At 36.9% G+C, this 26,764-nt stretch overlaps 1 protein-coding gene across 1 annotated transcript in view; it reads right to left on the minus strand.

Moving 5' to 3' along the window:
• MYO9A (myosin IXA) overlaps positions 1 to 26,764 on the minus strand; it is a 260,868-nt gene that overhangs the window by 132,260 nt on the left and 101,844 nt on the right. Inside the window, exons 14-15 of the mRNA XM_011953817.1 lie at positions 21,016 to 21,211; positions 7,501 to 7,620 (exon numbers count right to left, since the gene is read on the minus strand). Of these exons, the coding sequence (XP_011809207.1) occupies positions 7,501 to 7,620; positions 21,016 to 21,211 (316 nt within the window). The remainder of the gene's footprint in view (positions 1 to 7,500; positions 7,621 to 21,015; positions 21,212 to 26,764) is intronic.

Genomic DNA, 26,764 nt, shown 5'->3' on the forward strand with positions numbered 1-26,764 from the left:
TTAAAAACTGGCCTGTTTATCTGATTATTGTAGAGTTTTTATACTTTGTTTTCAAGTCCATTATCAGGTATGAATATTACAAATTGTAACAAATACTGTTTCCCAGGCCATGGTATGTTTTTTGTTTTCTTAACAGCAGTTAAGAAAAGTAGTTTTCAAATTGGCTAACTCCAATTTGTCAATTTTTTCCTTTTATAGTCAGTCTTCTGTCTTATCTAAGAAACTTTTGCCTGTCGCAAGATTACAAAAATTTCTCAGGTTTTCTATTTTAATAAAAAATTAATAATTTTGGTCCTTACAAAGAGCTGTATGACACATTTCAAAGTTAACTTACATGTATAAGGGTCAAAGTTCTCTTAAACCTTGTAGATATCCTGTTGTTCTAGTGCTATTTGTTTAGAAGACTACCCCTTACCCCAACTAAATTATCTTGGTGCCTTAACAGAAAATCAACTGACTGTTTATGTGTAGATCTACTTCTGTATTTTGTATTTGGTTCATTAATCTCTTGATCCTTAACAACAATAGAACAATGTCATGAATATTTTAGTCTCAAAATAACATAATGTAAATTATCCAGCTTTGTTCTGTTTAAAAATTGTTTTGGACAGTTTGGGTCTTCTACATTTCTCTATAAAGTTTAGATTCAGCTTGTTAATTTCCACCAAATACCTGCTATTATACTTATTGGGTTGCATTCAATCTATGGATCCATCTGAGAGAGAGCTGCATCTCAAAAATACAAACATAAATATGTATCTCTCTTCACTGTATTCTTCAATTTCTCCTAGTAACGTACAACTCTTACACATATTTGTTAAATTTATCCCCAAGTATTTCATGTTTCTGTTAATTATCCACTGCATATTAAACTACTCCAAAATCCAGTACTTTAAAACAAGTTATCATCTCAAATAGTTTTTAGAGGAAAAAGAATTCAGGAGTGGCTTAGCTGGGTGGTTCTGACTCAAGGTGTCTCAAGAGGTTGTATTCAAGCTACCAGCCAAGGCTGCAGTCATCTCAACACTGAAATGAAGGATCCACTTCTAAGGTCACTCACATAGCTGGTGACAAGCCTCAGTTCATACTGAGGTTTGGCTACTCACAAATAACATCTTGTTTCTCCAAGGGACAGCGATTTCAGAGAAGGCTAGCAAGTGAAGCAGTACTCCAGAAGGAAATTGCAGTCTTTTACAGCAATCTTAAAAGTGACATACCATCATTTTTGCCATGTGCTTTCTGTCACATAGACTAACTCTTGTAAAATACAGGAGAAGACTATAAAAGCTTGTGACATCTAGGAGGCTGGCCGCCATAGATGTACAGTAAATGGAATTTGTAAATCATTTTCTAAGTGCTCATGGCTAGGGTATTACAATTTTCTATAATTACTTGGTATCCTGTAAAAATGTTAAACTCACTTTTTAGTTTTAAGAGCACTTTTCCAATGAATTTGCTATTTGTTTTCAATCTATGTACAATTTCTTTTTGTTGCCTATTGCACCACCTGCGACCTTTAGTAAATGTCAAATCTGAGTGGCAAAAAATGTCCTTGCCTTGTTCTTAATGTTAGGGAAAAAAAAGTATTCAATCTTTCACTATTAAGTATGAAGTTTGCTGTAGGATTTTCATGCATGTTCTTCATAAAGTAGAGGAAGTTGGTCTCTATTCCTAGGTGACTAAAGTTTTAAAATAGAATGAGTGTGGTGTTAAGACAAACTTTTCCTCCATCTACTGAGACGATCATATGTGGCTTTCTTTTTATATGGTTAACATGGTCAAACCAACGTTTCTCATCCCTGGAATAAATTCCATGTGGTCTTCATGTATTATCTTTAATATACTGCTGAATTCAGCCAGCTATGATTATTTTTATATCCACCATCATGAAGTTATATTGGTCTGTAGTTTTTTAAGACAGATGTTTTGCTAACAGAATAATAACACTGGCCTCATGAAATGATTTGGACAGTGTTCCCTTCTCCTCTGTTTTTCGAAAGAGTTGAAGAGAACTGGTAGAATAGTCATTTCTTAAATAAAATTACTAATGAGCCTATCTGGGCCTGAACTTTGTGTGGGGGGAAAATTTTAGTTAAGAATTCAATATTGTAAAAAGATATCGTACTATTCATATTTTCTGTATTTTCTTGGGTTGATTTTAATAACTGTTGACATTCAAGGAATTTTTCCATTCATGTCAGTTGAACTGATTGCTATAAATGTTCAATCTCTTTGTCAAACTTCTGATTTCTGTAGAAATTATAATTGTGGCCACTCTTTCATTCTAGGTAATAGCTTTGTGTCTTCTCTTACTTTTCTAGATCAGAATAGCTATAACTGCTCTGTCCAATACAGTAGCCACTAGCTATATGTGGCTATATGAACTCATTAAACAAAACGAGAACTTCAGTTTCAGCTGCACCAGACACAGTTCGGTGCTTAACAGCCACATGTGGCTAGTAGCTACAGTACTGACAGTGTAGCTGGAGAACATTTCCACATCGCAGAAAGTTCTACTGCACCATGCTGGGCTATAAATTTATCAGCTTCATTGTTCTTTTCAAAAAACCAGCTTTAGGTCAGATGTAGTGGCTCACATCTGTAATCCTAGTACTTTGGGAGGCCAAGGCAGGAGGATTGCTTGAAGCCAGGAGTTTGAGACCAACCTGGACAACATAGTGAGACTCCATTTCCACAAACAAAAATTTAAAAATTAGCAGGGCATGGTGGCATGCACCTGTAGACCCAGCTACTTGAGAGACTGGGGTGGGAAGATCACTTGAGCCGAGGAGGTCAAGGCTGCAACAAGCCATGATTGTGCCATTGCACTCCAGCCTGCATGACAAAACGAGCTCCTATCTCTAAAATACGAAACAAAACAAAGCAAAACAGTGGCATGCACCTGTAGCCCAAGCTGCTTGGGAGGCTGAGGCATGAGAATCACTTGAACCTGGGACGCAGAGGTTGCAGTGAGTCAAGGTGGTGCCACTGCACTCCAGCCTGAGCAACAGAGCCGGACTCTGTCTCAGAAAAAAAAAAAAAAAAAAGTTTTATTTACTTCCTTCTATTTATTTGGAGTCTAATATGCTCTTTTCTTCCTAGCTTAAGGTGAAAGCCTAAATCACTGATTATTTTACCTTACTTTTCTAATTTAAGAATTTAAAGTTGTAAGTTTTCTCCTAAGTACTTCTTTATTTGTATTCCATACGTTGTAATATGTTGTGTTTCCATTATCTTTCAGATCAAAAAACTTCCAAGTTATCCTTACGAAATTTTTTCAACTGACCCTTATGAAATTTTTTCAACTCATTAGTTACATATACATTTTATTTTTCAAATATTTGAAGGTTTCTCAGATATATCTGTTATTGATTTGCATTTCATTCCATTTTGATCAGATAATCCATTAAATTTTCAATGATCTGAATGACCATACTGATGCTTGAGGTTAGGGACATTAAAGTAGGCACTGTCAGCAAGGTGAGGGTAACGAGGTGGAGTAAGCCCTCAGCCCTTCCCTGACAATTGCTGATCCTTCATCTTGCTGATGCATATTATATTCTCAATCATCCCAAACGGGACTGAAGGCCAAAAGAATGGGTTCAAATTAAAGTCAGATTCTTCTTCTCTACCCGTTCTCCTTCTGCCATCTGATTCCTTCTTTCTACGGCTCCTGTCATTTCTGGAAGTGGGCTGTAGCTCATGCTCCCCAAAACTTCAATTTCTTCTTACTCCTCTAATTTCCTTCCTGAGAAATTTCAGAGAAGAGCCACTTTGGAGGAGAAGGCGGGAGCACCAGAAACAAAGAGAAGGAGGAAAGGCCACAATATCTTTATGTCTTAATATTGAAGGTCACACACTGTCACTTCTGCCACATTCCATTTCTTGGAAGCAAGTCACTAAGTACAGCACATGCCTTATGAAGGGGGGAGTATCAATTTGTGGACCTATTTTAAACCATCAAAATAACGTCAGATTTTTTACTTTAAACAGTCTTTTTTTAATTAAGAGAAGGCAAGAAAATATGTGTAGTCATTTATATTTTTATACACATTTATTAGTTGTGCCTTCTTTATTCCTTCCAGTAATTCATGCATGTATCAGCAAACTAGAGTCCATGGCCTAAACCAAACCCACTGTCTGTTTTTGTATGACCTACGGATGGCTTATACAGTTTTTAACTGAGGAGAAAAAGAAGAACATTTTTGTACCATGTGAAAATTGTTCGAAATTTAAGTATCAATGTCCGTAATAATGCTTTATTGGAACACAGCTATACTCATTTATTTATGTATTGTCTATGGCTCCCTTCACAGAAGAGTTGAGTAGCTGCAACAGAAACCATACTGGCCTACAAAGCCTAAAATATTCACTGTCTGCTCTTCGCAGAAAAATTTTGCCAACCCCTACTATAGACCCAAGTTACGATCCTGTGATGATTTCCCTTGAGCATGAAGAATTTCTATTATCATTTCCCATATAATACATATGGTGACAAATTCTCAGACTCCATTAGTGTGAAAATGTATTTCACCTTCACTTTTGAAGGATACTTTTGCTACATGATAACAGGACACTGTGGATAACACATCACAGCAACAGTGGATACTGTTAGGTTCTTCTGAAGATTGTTAATTTTTCTTCTATCAGTTAACTTGTCTGGACCCAAACTGCAAATACAGAAATTCTGGCTCAAATTTTTTGGGGGGAGGTGGGGGACATGACACATTAAACATGATTTTTTGACACCTTTTGGCCTCCATTATTTTTACTGAGAAATCAGGTGTTAATCATCTCATTATTCCCCTGTATTTAATATGTACATATTTTCCAGGCTGCTTTCAAGATTTTCTCTTTACCTTTAATATTTTAATCTATAATGTGCCTAGGTGTAGTTTTCCTTCGTATTTACCCAGCTTTGTGGTCACTGATCTTCCTGGATCTGTAAGCTAGTATTTGTTTGTTTTGAGACAGAGTCTCGCTCTGTTGCCTAGGCTGGAGTGCAGGGGTGTGATCTCAGCTCACTGCAACCTCTGCCTCCCAGGTTCAAGCAATTCTTGTGCCTCAGCCACATGAGGAGGCTGGAATTACAGGCGTGCACCACCACGCCTGGCTAAATTTTGTATTTTTAGTAGAGACAGGGTTTCACTATGTTGGGTTTTTTTTTTTTAACCAAATAAGGGATGTTTTCTGCCACTGTCTTCAAATAATTTTCAACCCCTTTAATCTCTCATTTCCTATGGGACTCCAATTAAGGCAGAAAGACTTCAGTTTTTCCCACACAAGCTAAGCACAAGCAGAAAATTTCCTCAGTTTTTCTAAAAAGCAGCAAAGTTGCAAATCTCAGCTATTATAGTTATGTCTTTCAAGGATTATCTTTTATTTGGTTTCCACTTTTTTTTTTTTTTAATACGGTTCCTGGGGTCTTCCCTGCATACTCACAGCAGTCAGCCAGGGATTGGTGCAGTGTTCATACTTTAATTTGGGTTTTAGCCCTTTAGCAGCTCTCTCAGTCCCAGGATTTCCCTCCTAAACTCCAAGCTGCTCTGAAAGTCTTCTAACATAATAAGCCAGTATGGTGGTGGTGGTTGTTTTCTATCTCTGAAACCACGCAAGTTAGGAAACCCCTTGTATAAAAAGCTACAAATTCACAATTCTTACCCACTGCTTTACTACCTTTAAAGAATAAACTTTTCCCTACTTTCTGCCTACTTTTGGTCTTTTTCCAGTACTTTCAAATACTCGGTTATTTTAAAAATTTTTTTCCAGGTTTTATCACTGCTACTTGTGGGAGGATTCATTCACCTCACCAATTCACCACTACCTAAAGCTGGTAGTCCCATTTTCTTAAGAACAATTTCCAAAACTTGAATTTACAATTTTACATATAATAAAATTTATAATGTGATACCTTTTTATAATTAGTATATTGCTAATACTATAGTGGAAAATAGAATAAATTACATAAAATAATGGAAGAGCTCCAACGCTCACAAAAGTAGAAATTTGCAAGTAAACACACATAGACGCACAATTTCTTCATGTGGCCTATGCTGAAACTGGTGCCTTCCTAGTCAAGATCCATATGTAGCTGGCATACAATCAGGTCTGGGGTTGTCAGGCTCAGTCATGAAAAAACAAAGCAAATAAACCATTTGCAACTATTTACAGAATTAAGAGAAATTAATTTCAGCTCCCCAAAATGATTTACAGACTATTTTAAATAATGTTCCATGGATTAAAAGACAGAACAGGAAGATGAATAACTGGAATGAAGATTTGTTACATTCCTCTCAGAAACAATAGTAACAATTAAGAATAATATTAAGGATGTCTTTTTAAAATGAAACACTTACCTTTGTTGTTCTTAAAATGAGAAAATACTTTAAATACTGTTTTTCAAAATACATTACACACCTTTTTTTTCTAAACCAAGACAGTAATAGGAACTGAAAAAGAATCCACAACATTTGCTCTTAGGAATTCTACTTATATTCTCCTCCCACTGACAACTGGATAGTAAAATTTCATGTGATTTCAACCAGAAAACTGTGAAATTAGCAAACTAAATCAGTGGTAATTTATTAAAAGCTCAGAACAGATTATGTAGGTCCATTATATGCAAATTGCTGAGTTGTCTTTGAGTATTTTGAAGGATCCACTTATTCTCACAATAGCAGTGCCTCAATAATAGTAACTAATCTTACAACTGGCAAAAGAATCAATTTTCATGCAGAATGAGTACAACAAGTAAAGAGCAAGAAAGGAAATGGAGACCAAGGGCATCTTTTTACACCAATTTTATAAAAAAAGCAAACAAAAGAACATGCACCATGATTCTGTTATTCTTCCTCAAGTGAAAACATTCATGCAGTGGCTTTGCTCTAAACCAGACATAGGAAAGGCTGGTTGAAGCACTGCAATCAAACTAAGTGGATTTACCAATGATACACAAAAATAACATTTGCTAATGGTGAAATTCAAGCATAAGCAAACACAAAAATCAGCCAGATTTAGAAAGAGGTATGAGAAAACTTTTTGGGAATGCTGAACATATTCATTATCTTGATTCTGGAGATAATTTCATGGGTGCCTGCATACATCAAAACTTACCAAATTGTTCTCTTTGCATTCAGCTTTTTACTTCAATTAGACCTCAATTTTTTTTTTTTTTTATGAGCAGGAAAGAAACATTGTTGATTCCTATCCATCACTTGGCTACTTGAAAGACAAACAGAAACCAATCCAGTGACTGTAACCAAGTATAATTAACAATCCAATGATCACAGGCAAACAGAAAAGTCACCACAGTTAAAAAAAGTTTATCAGTATTTTCAAAAGAAAGCACTAAAGACTCAACAGAAATATTCAAAGTCTGCTCAGAGGTTTATGGAGGCCATGCTGCCCGTGGAATCTATATCCCACTCTGGTGTAGGATGCTCCTGGTTTCCATTTCCAAATGGATATGTGATAACAGTTTATCAGGATTTGTAGCCTTACTGTACTTCTCTTCCTTGCATCTCTGCAGAATCTCTAAGCTCCTCTGGTGGACTGGGTGTTGGAGAAAGCTAAAACTATCCATACTTTTCAAAATTGCACATGGCGCTGTATCATCATGTCCTTAGGAAGCAAAAAAAAAAAAAAAAAAAAATGGAGAAAAGAAAAAGACATTATATAAGCCCAAACCAACAGAGAATCAAGGACAATGCTGCCAACTATTTAAGGGTGTATAAAAATGTATCAAATAATAGAGGTTATATGTGAATGTCCAATTATTTTGAGGAAAATGCTTAAAAATAATAGGAAAAAATAAAGGCCTTTTTCAGATATTCAGTGTCTTTTTCAGTACTCAAAGAACTGTTAGTTAACACCATATTAAAAATTTCTCAATACAAGCAAAAATTCAAACGCAATTTGTAAGATTTATTTTTTAAAAATAGACTCATTTTCATCAGGTCTCAAACATAATTAACATATAGTTGGCAACACTGATGGAACCCCAAAGAGAAATATACCCAAAATAATTTACTGAAAGCTAAACAATTCTTTCACAAATCCTGCAATTAACCCCACTTGTAGGAATTCCAACAAGTGTGTCAACAATGAAAATATGAAGAAAAGCACCACAGAGCAGGAAAGCCCAGCAGCACTTCTGTAATTACAAATTTGAAAACAAAGCTGAAGAATCTGTACCTCATTATCACTTCTTAGGAAAGTAGGATAAAAATCAGCTACCAGTGAAAAAAAGAAGAGAGCACATTCAAGTAAAGACCAAAGCCCCAGATCAGTGTTATTTAAAGTGAGTACTTAAGCAATAAAGTGAATGGGAGATGAGTGCCATAAATATTAGCAATAAAGAGTTTCCAGGCTTTAAGATGGTGGTTGTGTATCATTTATTCAGAGATCACCTCTGGAGTTAGGGTATAGTGTTCAAATTTAAGTAAGTTTGCTTTTAGAAGACAAAGTGCATAATAACATAGAGGCAAATTAAGTAACACATTAAAATAAACTGAAGTTCTATTACTGCATTTTGCTGTATAATTAGGAATGAGATACAAGAGAACAATCTTTGGAAAAATCTCAGTAGAATTAGTTTAAAAGTTAAACAGTCTCATACTGATTCAAAAAGGTTTGTAGGGCATATTTTAGTCTCGTTCTAATTCCCTAAATTGAATTTATATATGCAAAGAATAGGCAGCCATATATAGCAATGCAGAGGGAATCTAATACCATAAATCATATAATACTATACACAGAAACAGGCTTTTAAAAAATAAAGTGAACTTGAAATATTTTTCATAATAAAAAGTATCTAAACTAATAAAATACTATATTATTTGTACAATACAAAAAGTCAATAGGTACAAAGGTTGAATGTTTTAAAAAGAGAAGTATAATCGAGCTTAACATCATTTCTTACTCAAAAGACACCTCGATAAAAATACTCTATTCTCATTATTACCAGTAATCCCCCTTGATGGATTGCTTGGAGAAAGCAAGCTTAGGCCTCAGACTCCACTGCACTTGGTTTGGCAGTCAGCTGACGGGGACCAGTTGAGGAAAAAACACTCAGTGAGTTCTAGTCAGAATCCATTCAAATTGTAAATTGAAGAAGTTACCACTAAACAATCACGCCTTTCAACAGCTAATCTGATAATCTGCTAGTCAAAAATAATTCAGGAATATTATGTGTTAAAGTATTCTGTGTAAGAGCGCAAGGTATTAAAATACACTAAATTATTATGTCGAGTTTTAAAAAAATCAGTCAACATTACTACAACCACCAAACTCTATTTTCTATTTCATCTAATAAATGGTGACAATGCCATTTAAATATGGGTATTTTTGTATTTGTGACTGCTTTGTCTCACCACCATGCCTAGATTAGTTTCTTTAACCTCTCTCCTGTTCTTTCATTCTGCTTTCTATACCTTTTTACAATTTTGAACATTATTTTCCAGACTGTGATATAATTTCTAAATCTTAAAGTGATATTCCTTGTTTGTTTTATGTACCAAACCCCTGCCAAGGTAGTTTGGTTTCCTAGGATGGTTTATATTCTCAGTGGGGATTATTTTCTGAGGAGTCTCATCAACTTTTTTTTTTTTTTTTTTTGAGACGGAGTCTCACTCTGTCGCCAAGCTGGAGTGCAGTGGCGCACTCTCGGCTCACTGCAACCTCCATGTCCCAGGTTCAAGCGATTCTCCTGACCCAGCTTCCGGAGTAGCTGGGACTACATGGGTGTGCCATCATGCTCAGCTAATTTTTGTATTTTTAGTGGAGATGCGGTTTTATCACGTTGAGCAGGATGGTCTCAATCTCCTGGCCTCGTGACCTGCCTCTCTCGACCTCCCAAAGTGCTGGGATGAGCCATCGCGCCCAGCCTACTCATCATCAACTCTTAAAAGAGATTTATTTAGTATTTGCTTATGCTAGTTGCTAGACTGGTTTTGATGATAATTTCTTAGTTTGACATTATGCACCAAACACAAAGTATAAATTCAGACCCCATACTCACATATGGTGCAGATGTAGGGCATTGATTTTTTTAAAGCTAACTTCTTTATAACCTTATCTAAGGCCTAACACTGATTGTTAAGGTTCCTCGTTTTTTCTTACGCAGGACCAGCATTTTTCAACAATTTTTTTAGTGACAGAAAAGTTCCATAACTTTGAAGGTTTGAAGGACTTGGACTATGTAACAGTGGCTCAATCCCAGCTCCAAAGTATCATTCAGACCTCACAATATCTTTGGCCCTATAAAAGTTTCTGTAATGTCAACTCAAAGGCCTTAAGGCCATTTTTTTAAAGCTGTATTTCACAAACATAAAATACACTTTTCTTAAGTACTCAGTTTGATGAATTTAAACAAACATTTACAGCCACAAAATCCTGAATCAAGATAGAGAACACTTCTATCACAATCCCCAAGTTATTTTATCTCCGTTCCTATCAGTACTACCCTTGCCCCGATCCCACCAGAAGTAATCAAGTTCTGATTTATCACAATTTATTACTTTTTTTTTTTTTTTTTGAGACGGAGTTTCGCTCTTGTTGCCCAGGCTGGAGTGCAACGGTGTGATCTCAGCTCACCACAATCTCCACCTCCTGGGTTCAAGTGATTCTCCTGCCTCAGCCTCCCAAGTAGCTGGGATTACAGGCATGTGCCATCAAGCCCGGCTAATTTTTTGTATTTTTAGTAGAGTCAGGGTTTCTCCATGTTGGTCAGGCTGGTCTTGAACTCCTGACCTCAGGTGATCCACCCACCTTGGCCTCCCAAAGTGCTGGGATTACAGGCATGAGCCACTGGGCCCGGCCATTTTGTCTGTTCTTAAACCAAAGAAATAACACAGCATATATTCTTTCATATGTAGTTTTTGCTCAGGATTTTTTGTGACTCATTCATTCTGTCAGTGGTTTGTTTCTTTTCATTGCTGAATAATGTTACATGGTAGGAGTATATCACAATTTGGTCATCCATTCTTCCACTGATGAACATTTGGAAGCTATTACGAATAAAAGCACTTTAGAATATTCTTTTTTGTATGTTCGTAACAGTTTTACTGAAATACAATTCACCTACTAAACAATTCATTGATTTAAAGTATACAATTAAATGCTTTTAGTATAATGCATGAAGCTACATAAACATTACCACAATCAATTTTAGAACATTTTGATCATACAAAAAGCCACCCATACTCTCTATCGCTCTCCCCGTCTCTTAGCTCCATACCTGACCCTCTAGCCCTAGGCAAACACAAATCTAAGTTCTGTTTCTACAGATTTGCTTATTCTGGACAATTCACATAAATAGAATCATACAATATTCCATTTTGTAATATACAGTATTATATGACTCCATATTACAAATATGGAAATTGTACTTCTTTGATATATCATAATGAGAAACAGGCATGGCGGCATGCACCTGTAATCCCAGACACTTGGGAGGCTGAGCAGGGAGGATCACTTAAGGCCAGGAGTTCAAGACCACCCTGGGTAATACAGCAAGACCCCAAGTCTAAAAACAAACTTAAAAAAAGGCCAGGCATGGTGGCATGTGCTGTAGTTCCAGAGTCTTGAGACGCTGAAGCAGGAAGGTACATGAGCCCAGGAGTTTGAGGCTACAGTGAACTGTGATAGCACCACTGCATTCCAACATATGCAACACAGCTAAACCCGGCTCTTAAAAAAAAAAAAAAACTCTGGCCAACACAGTGAAACCTCATCTCTACTAAAAATATAAAAATAGCCAGGCATGGTGATGAGTGACTGTAGTCCCAGCTACTAGGGAGGTTGAGGCAAGAGAATTGCTTGAACCTGGGAGGTGAAGGTTACAGTGAGCCAAGACGGCACCACTGCACTCCAGCCTGGGCGACAGAGTGAGACTCCATCTCAAAAAATATATATATATGTGTGTGTGTGTATGTGTATATGTATCATATACATGTAGCATATGCGTGTAGCATATGTATTAGTATATACATATATGCAGCACATATGTATATATACATATACATGTGTATATCTATATACACACACACACACAAATATATATATATATATCTTAATGCTTTCAAGGTTCATTCATATTGTGGCATGTACCAGTATTTCATTTCTTTTATGGACAAATAACATTCCATGGCCGGGCGCGGTGGCTCAAGCCTATAATCCCAGCACTTTGGGAGGCCGAGACGGGCGGATCACGAGGTCAGGAGATCAAGACCATCCTGGCTAACCTGGTGAAACCCCGTCTCTACTAAAAAATACAAAAAAACTAGCCGGGCGAGGTGGTGGGCGCCTGTAGTCCCAGCTACTCAGGAGGCGGAGGCAGGAGAATGGCGTAAACCCAGGAGGCGGAGCTTGCAGTGAGCTGAGATTCAGCCACTGCACTCCAGCCCGGGCGACAGAGTGAGACTCCATCTCAAAAAAAAAAAAACATTCCATGTATAGATATACCACATTTTGTTCATCCATTCATCAGTTGATGGAACATTTGGGTTGTCTCTACTTGTTGGCTATTAGAAAGATGTTGTGAAGAATATCTGTCTACACATTTTGTTTAGTTTGTTCTTCTAAGTATATACCTAGGAGCAGAATTGGTGGGTCAAATATAATTCTATATCTAACTTTCTGAGGAACTGCCAAAACATTTTACAGAGTGGCTACATCATTTTACATTTCCATCAGTAGTATACAAGACTTCTAATTTTTCCATATCCTCACTAAAATTTGATATTACCTTTTATTATAGCCATCTGAGTAGTTGTGATGGTTATCTCATTATTGATTTCATTTGCACTTTCCTGATGACAAATGATACTGAGCATCTTTTAGTGTGTTTACTGGCCATTTGCATGTGTCTTTTCAGATCCATTGCCCACATTAGATTGGTTTCTTTTTTGTTATTGGGTAATAAGAGCTCTCTATATATTCTAGATGCCAGTTCTTCATCAAATATATGATTTACAAATATTTTCTACTATTCTGCAGACTGTAATTTCACTTTCTTGATAATGTCCTTTGAAGCACAAAAGTTTACAATTTGATGAAGTACAATTTATCCATTTTTGTCCTTTGTCTTTTTGTTGTTATATGGAAGAATCCATTGCCTAATACATATTGGGAAGTTCAAGTCCTCCAAATTTGTTCTTGCATTTCCAGATCCCTTTCCGTATCAATTTTATGATCAGGTTGTTAATTTCTACGAAAAGGCAGTGGAGGTTTTGACAGGGACTGCATCAAACTGCATCAAATCAGTAGATTTGTTGGGCCATGGTGCCATCTTAACCATATTAAGTCTTCAAATGCATAAACACAGGATACCCTCCATTTATTCAGGTATTCTTCAGGTTTGTTCAAAGGTGTTTTGTGGTCTTCAGTGTACAAGTCTTGCAACTCTTTTTGTTAAATTTAATCATAACTATTTTGTTATTGGTGTTCCTGTAAATGAGCACCAATTTAATTTTGTTTTTAGGTTGTTCATTGCTACACTATAGAAATACAACTTATTTTTGCATATTGATCTCGTGCCTTACAACCTTGCTGACCTCACTTATTGGCTTTATGTTTTTTTATAGATTCCTTAGATATTCTATACACAGTATCACATCACCTGTAACCTAAATAATTTCTTCCTTTCAAATTATTTCATTTTCTGGCCTAACTGCCCTGGTCAGAACCTCCAGGACAATGTTAACCAGAAGAGGTGAAAACGGGTATCTTGTCTTATTCTCGATCTTAGGGGAAAAGGAAAACATTCAGTCTTTCACCATTAAATATGATGTAAGTTTTGGTTATCTTATAGATTCCCTTATCAGGTTGAGAAACTTCCCCTATATTTCCAATTTGTTCAGTATCTTTGTAGGAATGTGTTGGCTTGTGTCAAATGCTTTTTTCTGTCTCTGACGGTGATGATGTGATTTTTATCTTTTATTCTATTAATGTGGTTTATTACATTGATTCATTTTCATAAGTTGAACAACCTTGCATTCCTGGGTAAACTCCAATAAGTCATGGTGTATAACACTTTTTATCTGTTGCTAGATTCCATTTGTTAGAATTTTGTTAAGGATTTTTGCATATATATATATATACATATATGCGCTATCCAGGTAATACTGCCTCACAAAATGGTATGAAAAATATTCCCTCATATTCTGTTTTTTGGAAGAGCTTATGAAGGATTAGTGTTAATTCTTCTTTAAATATTTGGAAGAATTCATCGGTGAATTCCCTTGTCCTTGGCTTTTCTTTGTAGGATGTTATTACAAATTCTATTTTTTTGTTACGGGCCTATTCAAATTTTCTGTTTCTTCTGGAGTAAGTATTGGTTGTATCCAAGAATTTGTCCATTTCAACTAGGTTCTAACTTGTTGCCATATAACCATTCATACTGTTAGAATCCTTTTTGACTTCCATAAACTCAATAAAATTGCTCCCCCTTTCATTACTGAAATTAGTAAATTGAGGTCTTCTCTATTTCTTGGTCAAGTGTAGCTCAAGGTCTGTCAATTTCATTTATCTTTTTAGAAAACCAGCACGGTTTTGTTTTCTGTACTGTTTTCTCTACTTCGTTTATTTCAGATCTACTCTTTGTTACATCCTTCCTTCCATGTGCTTTATTTTTTTTTTTCCAGATTCTTAAGGTAGAGTATTAGCTTATTGATTTGAGATCTTTCTTCTTTTTTAAATGTAGGTATTTAAAGATATAAACTTCCCTCCTAGAACTGCTTTAGCTGAATCCCGTCAGTTTTGGTGTATTGTTTTTGCCTCCACTCATCTCAAAGTATTTTCTAATCTTGTGATTTCTTCTTCAACCCATTGGTTATTTGGAAGTATGCTGTTTAATTTTCACATATTAAGACATTTTTGTTTCTCTATTACTCATTACTGCTTTCCTTTTTATTAAATAGATGTTTTCAGTCAGGCATGGTGGCTCACACCTGTAATCCCAGCACTTCGGGAGGCCAAGGTGGGCAGATCACTTGAGGTCAGGTATTCAAGTCCAGCCTGGCCAACATGGTGAAACCCCATCACTACTAAAAATATGAAAATTAGCTGGGTGTGGTGGTGTGTGCCTGTAGTCCCAGCTACTTGGGAGGCTAAGGCAAAAGAATTGCTTGAACCTGGGAGGTGGAGGTTGCGATGAGCCAAGCACGGCACTCCAGCCTGGGCGACAGAGCAAGACTCCATCTCTAAATAAACAAATAAATAAATAAGATGTTTCCTAGTACACTATTTTAATTTTCTTATTATTTCTGTTACTATAGCACTTTTTAGTTCTTTTCTTAATGGTTGCCAAGGGAATTATAATTAACATCTGAACTTACAGAATCTAGTCTGGATTTAAAACAAGTTAATTTCAATAGTACATAAAAAAAACTTTCCTCCCACATAGCTCCATTCCCTCCCTACTCCTTTATACTGTTATTGTCCTAAAAATTATGTCTTTAAAATTGTATGTCCATCAAGGAAGAATTATAATTATTGCTTTATGCAAATTATCTTTCAAAATTAGATAAGAAGAAAAAAGGAGCATAAAAAATGTATTTATATACTGTCTTCCTATAGTTGGCAATAATGACAGTCTTTATTTCTTCATATGCATTAGTTACTGTGTAGTGTACTTTCATTTCAACCACAAGAACTCCCATTAGTACTTCTGGTGGGGCAGGTTTGCTAGTAATAAATTGCTCAGGATTGATTTAACTGGGAATATCTTAATTTCACCATCATTTTGAAGGATAGTTTTGCTGGATACAGAATTCCTGATTGGCAGTCTTTTTCTCTTTCAGAGCTTCAAGCGCCATCCTGCTCCCATCTAGCCCCAGTGGTTTCTGTTTTTAAAAAAATTTACATATCAAATTTGTAATAGGAAACCCAGTGGCTTCTGATAATAAATCAGCTGTTAATCTTATTGAAGATAGTTTGTACAAGATGAGTTGCTTTTCTTTTGCTGCTTTCAAATATTCTCTCTTTGTCTTTGGACATGGACACTTTTATTATGATGTATCTGAATTTGGATCTCTTTGAATCGATTCTCCTTGTAATTCACTGGGCTTTTTGGAGTTATAGGTAATATTCTTTCATCAAATTTGAACAGTTTATGGCCATTATCTCTTCAAATATTGTTTCTACTCCTTTCTCTTCTTACCTTCTGGATTCTCAGAAATTGGTATGCTTGATGATATCTAACAGGTTTCCGAGGCTCTGATCATTTTTCCTCATTCTTTTTTCTTTCTGTTCTTTTAGTTGGATAATCTCAATTATCTGTCTTCAAATTCACTGATTCTTCTGTCTGTTCAAATCTGCTGTTGAACTCCTCTAGCCAATACTTCATTTCAGTGATATTTTTTTCCAAATCATATTGGAGGGAAAATAAGAGTTATGAAATGTAAAAAAATACATTTATACTGTCTTTCATATTTAACTATTTACTGACATAAATATTTACACATATGTAACTTTTATCTTTTTATTAATATTCCCTATTTTCCTTTAACTCCTCAGACATTGTTGCAAGCTTTAGCTCTCTGAACATATTTGAAATAGCTTAAAGTCTTCATTAAGTTCAATGTCTGGCTTTCCATGAGGATGGTTTCTATTGATTCTTTCCTTCCTGTGTATAGTTCAAACTTTCTATGTTTCATAATTTTGTGTTATTTAAATAATATAATGTGGTAAGTCTGGAAATTAGATTTTCCCTCATCCCTAGGGTTTGCTGTTGTTGCTGTCTCTTGTAGTTGTTTTTTTGGTTTTTTTGTTTGTTTTTGGTTTTTTTTTGATATGAAGTCTGGCTCTGTCACCTAGGCTGGAGTACAGTGGTGCAATCTCGGCTCACCGCAACCTCTGCCTCCCAGGTTCAAGCAATTCTCCTGCCTCAGCCTCCCGAGTAGCTGGGATTACAGATACCTGCCACCACACCGAGGTAATTTTTATATTTTTAGTACAGATGGGGTTTCACTATGGTGGCCAGGCTGGTCTCGAACTCCTGACCTTGTGATCCACCTGCCTCGGCCTCCCAAAGTGCTGGGATTATAGGCGTGAGCCACTGCTACAACAACCTTGTAGTTGTTTTTAAAAACAATTTTCCTGAACTAATTCTGTAAGGTTTGTACTCTTTGTCACATGTGACCATTCAAGTCTCTGCTCAGTTAGCTTAGTGGTCAGGTAATGACTGAAGAGAGACATACCACCTGCCTAAAAACGAGTAAGTCTCCCAGGCTTTTTCAACGGTCAATGTCTGTGAGTTGAGGCACACCTTCGACACTTGGCTAGGGAGCTTATAAACTGCCTTGGCCTTCACTTCCTGCTTGCTCAGAGCCTCAAAGTTATTCAGCGAGCAATCAGGACATTGTTGGTCTTTCTTGAGAATGCACATAGTCCTGAGCATGTACACAACCCCATATATACGCACAGCCATCTAGATGCCCAGGAATATGTTGGAACTTTTCAAGGCCATATGGAGATCTCATTCCCCAGCTCATCCTTTTAAGCATTTTGGTTAAGATATTGGTTGTCTCAACTGTTGCCTAGTGCCACAGGCAGCTGTGATGTTCAACAACCGATTCTGTTTGCTGTGCACAATGCCCCTGGGGGTTAAAGGCTGTTCGCAGTGGGCAAACTCCAAGTGAGGTTAAACAAAGACCGTGTGGTAAGTAGGGTATTCAGGAAATCACCCAGTAGGTGGAATAATGAAAATTCTCTGGGAATGGGGCATTGAAGGAGCTCAAATTGCTTCTATTCCCTCCAAGTGGTTGACACACTGCTGATTTCCACCATGATCCAGGCTGTTGGTTTTCTAGGCTACCATGGATCTGAAGAGGAAGGGATGTGAACATTACATGTTAAAATGCCACAAAGTACACTGTCTTTACTGATATTCAGCCTTTTTTCTTGTATAAACAGTTCTCAGGTTACTGTGAGCCTTTGATTAATTTCCAGGGTTCTGACAAAGCTGTTTTGACAATTTTTGCCCATTTTCTCATTGCTATTATGAGAAAATTTTTAGAGGTCCTTACCCCACCATTTCACTGATGTCTATCCAAAATCCTTATTCTTAATTGCCCTACTATACTGACCAATACAGAAGTGATTTATAAAAAATAGTCCTTTTTTTTTTAAACAAAAGTTTATTTAAATCTATTAAGTACTAGGAAGAATTGTGTACAAAGTACAGCATAGAGATCCTAGACTTATGGTGATACCCAAATCAATTTTAGTATCTGGTCATTTTTGAAAACAGATGGTCACTAGAACGCTTCTCCTACTTACAGAAACAAACAGGAGTACATCAGAGTCACACAGTCTATTCAGTGGGATGAAGAAGAGAAATAGGTTCTCTGGAAACCCTTAAAGCTCTCTTATCTGCAGACACTATATAAAGGGTTTCAGCTTCTCTCTTTGTAGATGAAGAAACTGAAAAATACTTTGGACCCTCTTGTTCATGTCTCATCCTGATGGCACAGCTGAATTACCCATCTTTGCCTAGCCTTTTTAGACTAGTTTAAATTCCTATTTGGCTATACTTTTATTTATTAATAACTCCAAAAGAATCAAATAAAGCATCATTGTACTCAGTTCTACATACTGTATAATTCCCAGTCAGGTTATAATTTCTGCTATATCCTCTTCATGAACCCTAAATAGTATTCTCTACTCTGGGCTCTTCCTTATTTATGAGGAGGAAATCACAGGCAAGGTTGATGATACAACTGCATCATCTGTTCTCTACTATCTCACTGCTGACCAGACAAATCATGGCCATTTCTCATTCTACCTCTCAGCAGGGCCAACATGCAGCTTCACTGAGACTGCCTACTGATGTGACTTCACTAAGAACATTTTATGGTTTCCAACAGCCTGATCAGCATAATACACATTCTGCAATTATAGTAACGTTTTCTCAAAAATAGTTGAATTACTTTTGATTTAAAGGCCTTAAATGGTATTGTGTCTTTTAATATGAAAGTCTGTAAAAAAGAACACAATAATAAGAGTAAAAAGTAGATTTTAATTTGGTATCATAATTTGTGCTCAGTTGGCTTGATGAAAAGAATGTCAGGGAATTCCTTGAAGAAATCCAGGGTATTGTTGGTGAACACACCTGTTTACCATCAGGGTGTTTCTTGACAATTAACTAAGAGTCCACTGAAGTTTTTAATTAAGATATCATCAAAGGAAATAAAAATATACTGTAATTCTGCAGGTTAACATCTTCTTTCTTCTTTAGAAAGTATTATCTTTGCCCTCTTATTCTCATCCAACATCTAGAATTGGTCACCTCACCTTTTCTGCCTTTCATATTTTCTACTTCATCTTAATCTGTAATTCCCATTTCATCTTAATATGACTGCATAATATTTATGGTCATTATAAAAATTCTGGATCTACCGTTTAAACCATTTGCACAATCTGTTGGTTTTTACAGTGATACACTGTTCCAAGTTTATAATATGTTTTTATCCTAAACCTACCAAAAGAGAATAGGTAGGAAGCGGTGTGGAGAAAATAAAATGTTAGGGTGAATGCTGGCATTGACACTGATATATTGTAATATAAACAATTACTTTCAGAAACGAATCTGCTCAGGCCTCAAAATGCAAATAAACCAGAGTTTTTCTTTTCCTTTATAAAAAGTAAAACTTTTAAAGTTTTTTCCAACAGGAAATTTTGGGTGGCTGAGATGTTGTGTTTCTTAACCTAGGTGGCAGTTCCAGGGTTGTGTTTACTTTGTGATACTTCACTGAACTACACATTTTTGCTTTGTGTACTTTTCTATACACATGTTATGTTGAATACAAATTTTCAAAAAGAGATTATTATATGGAAGCTCTGTACTAGCCAGAAGGGAAAACAAGATTAGAAAATAAGGAATCTAGACTTTATCAAGGTAGAGAAAATACAGGTTGTTTATCACTAATAACACTGCATGTCATTGCCCATATTGATAATAACAGATATGTAACAACTAGCTTTCACAAATAATAGATTTTAAATGCCAAAGGAATATACAGATAATGTGAATAAGGTAAATAGGCTTTGATAGTGAATACAAGAAAAGTTTCTTCTCTTAATTATGTCTTAGCAGGATACTAATCAATTTTGAGTGGTTTTCTTGATTAAAAGTTTGTCATAATAAACAAGAAAGCATCTTAAAGAAAAAAAAAATTTCCTTAAAGCTTTTTATAAAGATAACCTCTTAGAAATCACTTTGCAAAAGGCAAAGCAGGTTTGAAATAGTCCTTTTATTTCTCTAATAAACTATAATTCTCCCTATAAATCTACAAAGACCAGTTCAAATACTTTACAATCTGAAAAAACAGAAACTAGGTTTAATTATTTTACATGTACTTTTAGAAATACACTCTCTCAAATATATCTATTTGTCTCAAACATTTAAAAGCTAAACTTAAAAGTTTTACTACTAGTGCACATCCCAAAAAGCCACGTAAGTCGCTTTGGGAGTCCTGAAAGCACAGGTGAGCCCTATAACATTTCTACTGAAAGGCATAAATCTCAACTGCATATGTATCACAAAATCTTCACTATGCAGCAATGGCCCTACCTAAGACTAGAGCTACAGCAAACAACAGTTTGGTTTCCAGTAGGCCAAAAGTGCTTATGAAGTTGTCCTCCCACAGAACGTGAGATGAGAGATTTTATGACTGAAGCGGGAGGCATACAGAAAAAGTATCCTGCTTTATCTATTTCTAAATTTCAAAGTTTTTAAAAATCCATGAACTAAGAGTAAAGGAAAAGAAAATGAACACTTCATGAACAGATGCTCTGACTTTATCCTCATAATTTTAAAGACGGTATAACTCTCCTCTACAGAAAAGAAAACCTGTTCCTAGTCACAAATCAGTTAAGAGATGACACTAGACTGACTACAGAACTAGGATTTTTGTCCTTGAGAATCTCACAGCAAGAATTCTACTCCTTTTTGTGGAGAAGTAGAAAGGTAAAAAAAAGATGAAGTATGGTAGAATACTAATAACTGCCACTTACCAGTTTTTCTGTGAATGTGTCTTTTCCCAGCTTCCCTGAAAGCAACCATGGCTCTGAAAAAAGCTCGGAGAATTGCCCATCGGAAAACAGCTACAGGATCAATTCCAATCATCCCAGAGATAAATGCATTCTTGCTGCTTCTCAGAAGAGCTACAATGTCTGGGCGCATATGATCTGTATTTTTTTCCCGGAAATCCTACATGAAAAAAGTACCAGTGTTACTTATGGGAAAAAAAAATTTATTAAAAACAAGATGATGAGTGATAACATACTTTGGATGCTTGTCCCTCCAAACCTCATGTTGGAAATGTGATTCACCCATGGTGGAGGTGGGGCCTGGTGGGAGGTGTTTGGGTCATGGAGGTAGATCCCTCATGAACGGACTGGGGCTCTCCTCAAAGTAATGAGTGAGTTTTTACTCTAAATTCACCAAAATCTGTTTATTTAAAAGTGTGGCACTCCTACTTCTCCATCTCTTGTTCCCTCTCTCTTGCCATATGACATACATGCTTCCACTTCGCCTTCCACCACAAGTAAAACCTCTCTGAGGCTTCACTAGAAGCCGGGTAGATATTGGTGCTCTGCTTCCTGTACAGCCTGAAGAATCGTGAGCCAATTAAACCTCTTTTCTTTATAAGTTGCCCAGCCTTAGGTGTTTCTTTATAGCAACATGAGAATGGACTAACCCAAGTGACATGTTTGAACAGTGGTTGAACAATGAGATAGAAGAAATGTCTGCTCCAGGTAGCTAACTGGACTGGGTATCTTCTATAAGGTCTCACTCAATCCTAAAACTACTGATTTCTATAATACATGTAAATTAGAATAAATATTCTACAATTTTTTAGCAGCTTGTTAAACTCTGGTCAGGGACAGCCTCTCCAAAGAGGTATCACATACAGCAATAGGAGAGCTGAATAACAAGAAGGAGCCAGAGATGAGAAGACTGGGAAGAACAAGGAAGGGTAACACCTACAACCTATAGATGATGATAAGCTGGACAAGTTAGGAGAAAAGCGATAAAAACCACAGGCTGGAGCATTGGGAACAAGGAGAAAGTAGTGGAAGATTAGATAAATAAATAGGCTATTTAGACTCTGAACTTCAGTTGTTTGTTCACATTTTATTCAAGTATAAAGGAAAGCCCAGGAAAGGTAACGACATGAGTTAACTGGTGTTTTATACATAGTTGCTGCATAGGAAATGAATTATTCAAAGAAAGAATGAAAAAAGAAGGCTCGATATTAGAGTAAACCAGATAAGAATTGCCAGTGACTTGGATTTGGTCAGCTGTAACAGCAGAAATGAAAAATAGTTACATTTGGGACATGTAAAGGCAAAAAACCTGCTGATTAATTAGGCTGCAATGAGAAAATGAGGAAATCGGGTTAAAACTTATATTCTGGGGTTGGGTATTCAGTGGATGGAGATGCCATATACTGATAAGGAGAAGACTAGAGAAAGAAAAGATATGAGGATAAGAAATGAAGATCAAGAGATCAGTTTTGTCCAAGAGAAGTTTGTGCCAGTGAGGATAATAATAGTAGGTAACACTTAGAGGTTAGTATGTATCTGGCACTCTTCTAAGCATTTCACATGTATTGTCTCATGTAATATCATTTAATACTCCTAATAATCCTTTCAGATAGATATTACTACTTCTATTTTATAGATGAGAAAACTGAATCAGAGAGAGGTGAAATATCTTGGCTCCTATCACACAATAAGTGGAAGAGCAAGGGCTCAAAAACATTCACTCATAACCAAATGGATGTGTGAGTCTGGAGTGCTAGGGAGATTTCAGAAAATATATTTGGTTATTACCAGCATATACATATATATATATATTTTTTAACAAGGTCTCACTCTTCAGGTCAAGCTGGAGTGCAGTTGGCACCATCGTAGCTCCCTGCAGCTTGTAACTCCTGGACTCAGGCAATCCTTTGCCTTAGCCTTCTGTGTACCTGTGAGTACAGATGTACACCACCATGTCTGGCTAATTTTTTTATTTTGGTAGAGAAAGAATCTTGCTATGTTGCCCAGGCTGGTCTTGAACTCCTGGCCTCAAGTAATTCCCCCACCTCAGCCTCCCAAAATGCTGGGATTACAGGTGTTAAGCCATTCTGCTCAGCCAGCATATAGATTTTTAAAGCTGAATAAGAAGGATTGTAAATAGGGAGGAACAACCATCTACCAAAGAACAGAGGCTGGAGGAGCTAGAACATAAGAAAATGGGTTAAAATGCACCATAATTAAATGGGGAGAGTAAACTTCCACTCTGGGAACAAGGGCCCAGACTGACATTACAGCATAGGCATTGACTATAATCTTACCAAATAGAAGGAGTAAAAATTTGGTAAGTAAATCACTCCAAGTTGGTATAGCTTCATAGAATATCTCTAACTCAGAATTCTATGAGAAATACACCTAGTATTATGTCATCTATCCTCATGTACAGAAGTCAGTTTGCACTCATCCTACTACTTTCAGGGCTTTCCTTTCCTAATTCTTCTTTATTCTCCTGAGAACAAGGAAAAACAGGAAACAAGCCAGGAATTTTGGTCCTTGGCTTGTCCCTACATACCCTTAGAGCAAACATATGTATTATAAAAAAAAATTAGAAAAACTGAATAAGAGTACCTCAAATCCAAATAACCTCTGACACCATAATCAGCAGCTAATAACTACTGATACCAGACAAGCTGTGAGGCGTGAACTTTATGTGTTTTACATAACTTATTTCTATCCAATTCTAACAAATAATAAAGCAGACATAGTCATAAGCCATAATTTACTGATAAGTAAACAGAAAAGTAAAGCAGCTTTCCAAAAGGCAAAGAGACAATAAGTACCAGCGGCAGGAACTGAAACACCAGTCTGCCCTACTCCTATTAATAACTACACTATATAACCTAAAAATCTAGGATTCTTTTCAATGCTGACAAGTGTTGAGAGTGACCAGTGACCTTCATTTTCAAAATGAAATAGTCTGTCTTCACATTTCTAGATTTCTAAGTACATTATCAACTGACCATATCATTCTTCTTCAAAATCTCTCTTCTAGTTTCCACAAGAACTATTTGCCTCCTATGCTGCCCTTCTAAGTTCTCATTGCTAGTTCATATTGGAAATTCAAGGGTTGGCTTAATAGTGTGTACTCATTTCTCTTTTTTAGGTTTATTTGTTTTTGGAGATAGGGTCTTGTTCTGCTGCCCAGGCTGGAGTGCAGTGGTACCATCTCAGTTCACTGCAACCTCTGCCTCCTGGGCTCAAGTGAATTCTACTCCTCTGCCTCCCAAGTAGCCGGGACTACAGGCACACACCACCATGCCCAGCTAACCTTTGGTATTCTGTGTAGACACTAGGTCTTGACATGTTCCCCAGACTGGTCTTGAACTCCGGGACTTAAGAGATCCACCCACCTCAGCCTCCCAAAGTGCTGGGATTACAGGAGTGAGCCGCCACACTTGGCTGTGCACTCATTTCTTCACTCAACCCTCTTATATCAAGTGATCAGAACTACAGTTATGACTTTATTTTATCTTATTTATTTATTTATTTAGAGACAGAGTTTCGCTCTTGTTTTTTAGGCTGGAGTGCAATGGCTTGATCTTGGCTCACTGTAACCTCTGCCTCCCAGGTTCAAGCAATTCTGCCTCAGCCTCCCGAATAGCTGGGATTACAGGCATACATGCCACTACGCCTGGCTAATTCTGTATTTTTTTAGTAGAGATGGAGTTCCTCCATGTTGATTAGGCTGGTCTCGAACTCCCGACCTCAGGTCATCTGCCTGCCCCGGCCTCCCAAAGTGCTGGGATTACAGGCGTGCAGTTATGACGCTAAATTAACACTATCTTTATGATGAAGCCCAAATGTATATCTCCAGATCAGATCTTTCGTATTATTTCTTGAGATCCATTAACACATCTTTAAAGGGTATGTCTAATTTGATTGAAAGAAAATGTGTAAGACCAGTAGTATATTTAAATGTTTGGAAGCATTCACTAGTAAAATCATGTGGGCCTGGGATTTCCTTTGTGGAAAAGTTCTGAACTACTGAACTACTGATTCAAATTATTTAGCCAACAGAATGTTCAGGTTTTTCTATTTATTCTGGTGTTAGTTTTGGTAAAATTTTTTAATGGAATTTATCCATTTTTTGTTTTCAAATTTCCTGACAAAATATGTTCATATCCTTCTGATATCTGTAGGTATGTAGTAAAGTTCTCTTTTTTCATTCCTAGTATCTGTAATCTATAAATTTTTTAATATTATCAGTTATTTTCCTATTACATTTAATTTATATTATTTTGTGTTATCTTTTCAAGGAACTAACTTTTGGCTTAGTTGATTTCTTTGTTCAATGTCTGCTTTATATTGCACTGATCTCTGGTCTTATTTTTACACCCTTTCTCTAATTCCTTTGAGTCTGATTTGCTCTTCTTTTCCTAGTTTCTCACACAGAAGCTTAGATAACCACTTTTCGATCAAGCATGGTGGCTCACACCTGTAATCCCAGCACTCTGGGAGACTGAGGTGAGCAGACCACTTGGGGCCAGGAGTTCGTGACCAGCCTAGCCAACATGGCAAAACCCCATCTCTACTAAAAATACAAAAATTGGCTGGGTGCAATGGCTCATGTCTGTAATCCCAGCACTTTGGGTGGCCAAGGTGGGAGGATCACGAGGTGAAGAGATTGAGACTATCCTGGCCAACATGGTGAGACCCCATCTCTACCAGAAAAAAAAAAATTAGCTGGGGGTGGTGGCATGCGCCTATAATCCCAGCTACTCAGGAGGCTGAGGCAGGAGAATCACTTGAACCCAGGAGGTGGAAACCCCATCTCTACTAAAAATACAAAAATTAGCCAGGTGTGGTGGCACAGGCCTGTAGTCTCAGCTACTCAGGAGGCTGAGGCAGGAGAATTGCTTGAACCGGGGAGGTGGAGGTTGCACTGAGCCAAGATTGCGCCACTGCACTCCAGCCTGAGCAACAGAGTGAGACTCCATCTCAAAAAAAAAAAAATTAGTTATGTTCTATAAAACTGAATCAGCAAAAGCTGAACCACTGCTCCTAAGGGAGATACTGGGTTAGGTTCCTGTGAACCTCTGGTCACAGCAGTTTTATCAACACAGCAATACAGAACCTTGTATGTGTCTTTTGGTTTAAAGACACTTTATTTAATAGCTATTGTTGGCCGGATGTGGTAGCTCACGACTGTAATCCCAGCACTCTGGGAGGCCGAGGCAGGTGGATCACCTGATGTCAGGAGTTCAAGACCAGCCTAGCCAACATAGTGAAACCCTATCACTACTAAAAATACAAAAATTAGCCAGGCATGATGGCAGGTGCCTGTAACCCCAGGTACTAGGGAGGCTGAGGCAAGAGAATCACTTGAACCCAGGAGGCGGAGGTTGCAGTGAGCCGAGATCATGCCACTGCATTCCAGCCTGGCGACAGAGTGAGACTCCATCTCAAAAAAACTAAAAAACAAAAATTAGCCAGGCATGGTGGCACAAGCCTATAGTCCCAGCTACTCGGGAGGCTGAGGAACGAGAATTGCTTGAACCTGGGTGGCGGTGGTTGCGGTAAGCCAAGATTGCACCACTGTACTCCAGCCTGGGTGATAGAACAAGATTCTTGTCTCAAAAAAAAAAAAGTTTAGATAACCACTTTTCAACTTTTCTTCCTTTCCAACATATGCATTTAAATTTATAAATTTTCCTACATTCATTGCTTTAACTATATC

The sequence above is a fragment of the Colobus angolensis genome, unplaced genomic scaffold, assembly GCF_000951035.1.
Source record: "Colobus angolensis palliatus isolate OR3802 unplaced genomic scaffold, Cang.pa_1.0 Scaffold372, whole genome shotgun sequence".
Classification (NCBI taxonomy): domain Eukaryota; kingdom Metazoa; phylum Chordata; class Mammalia; order Primates; family Cercopithecidae; genus Colobus; species Colobus angolensis.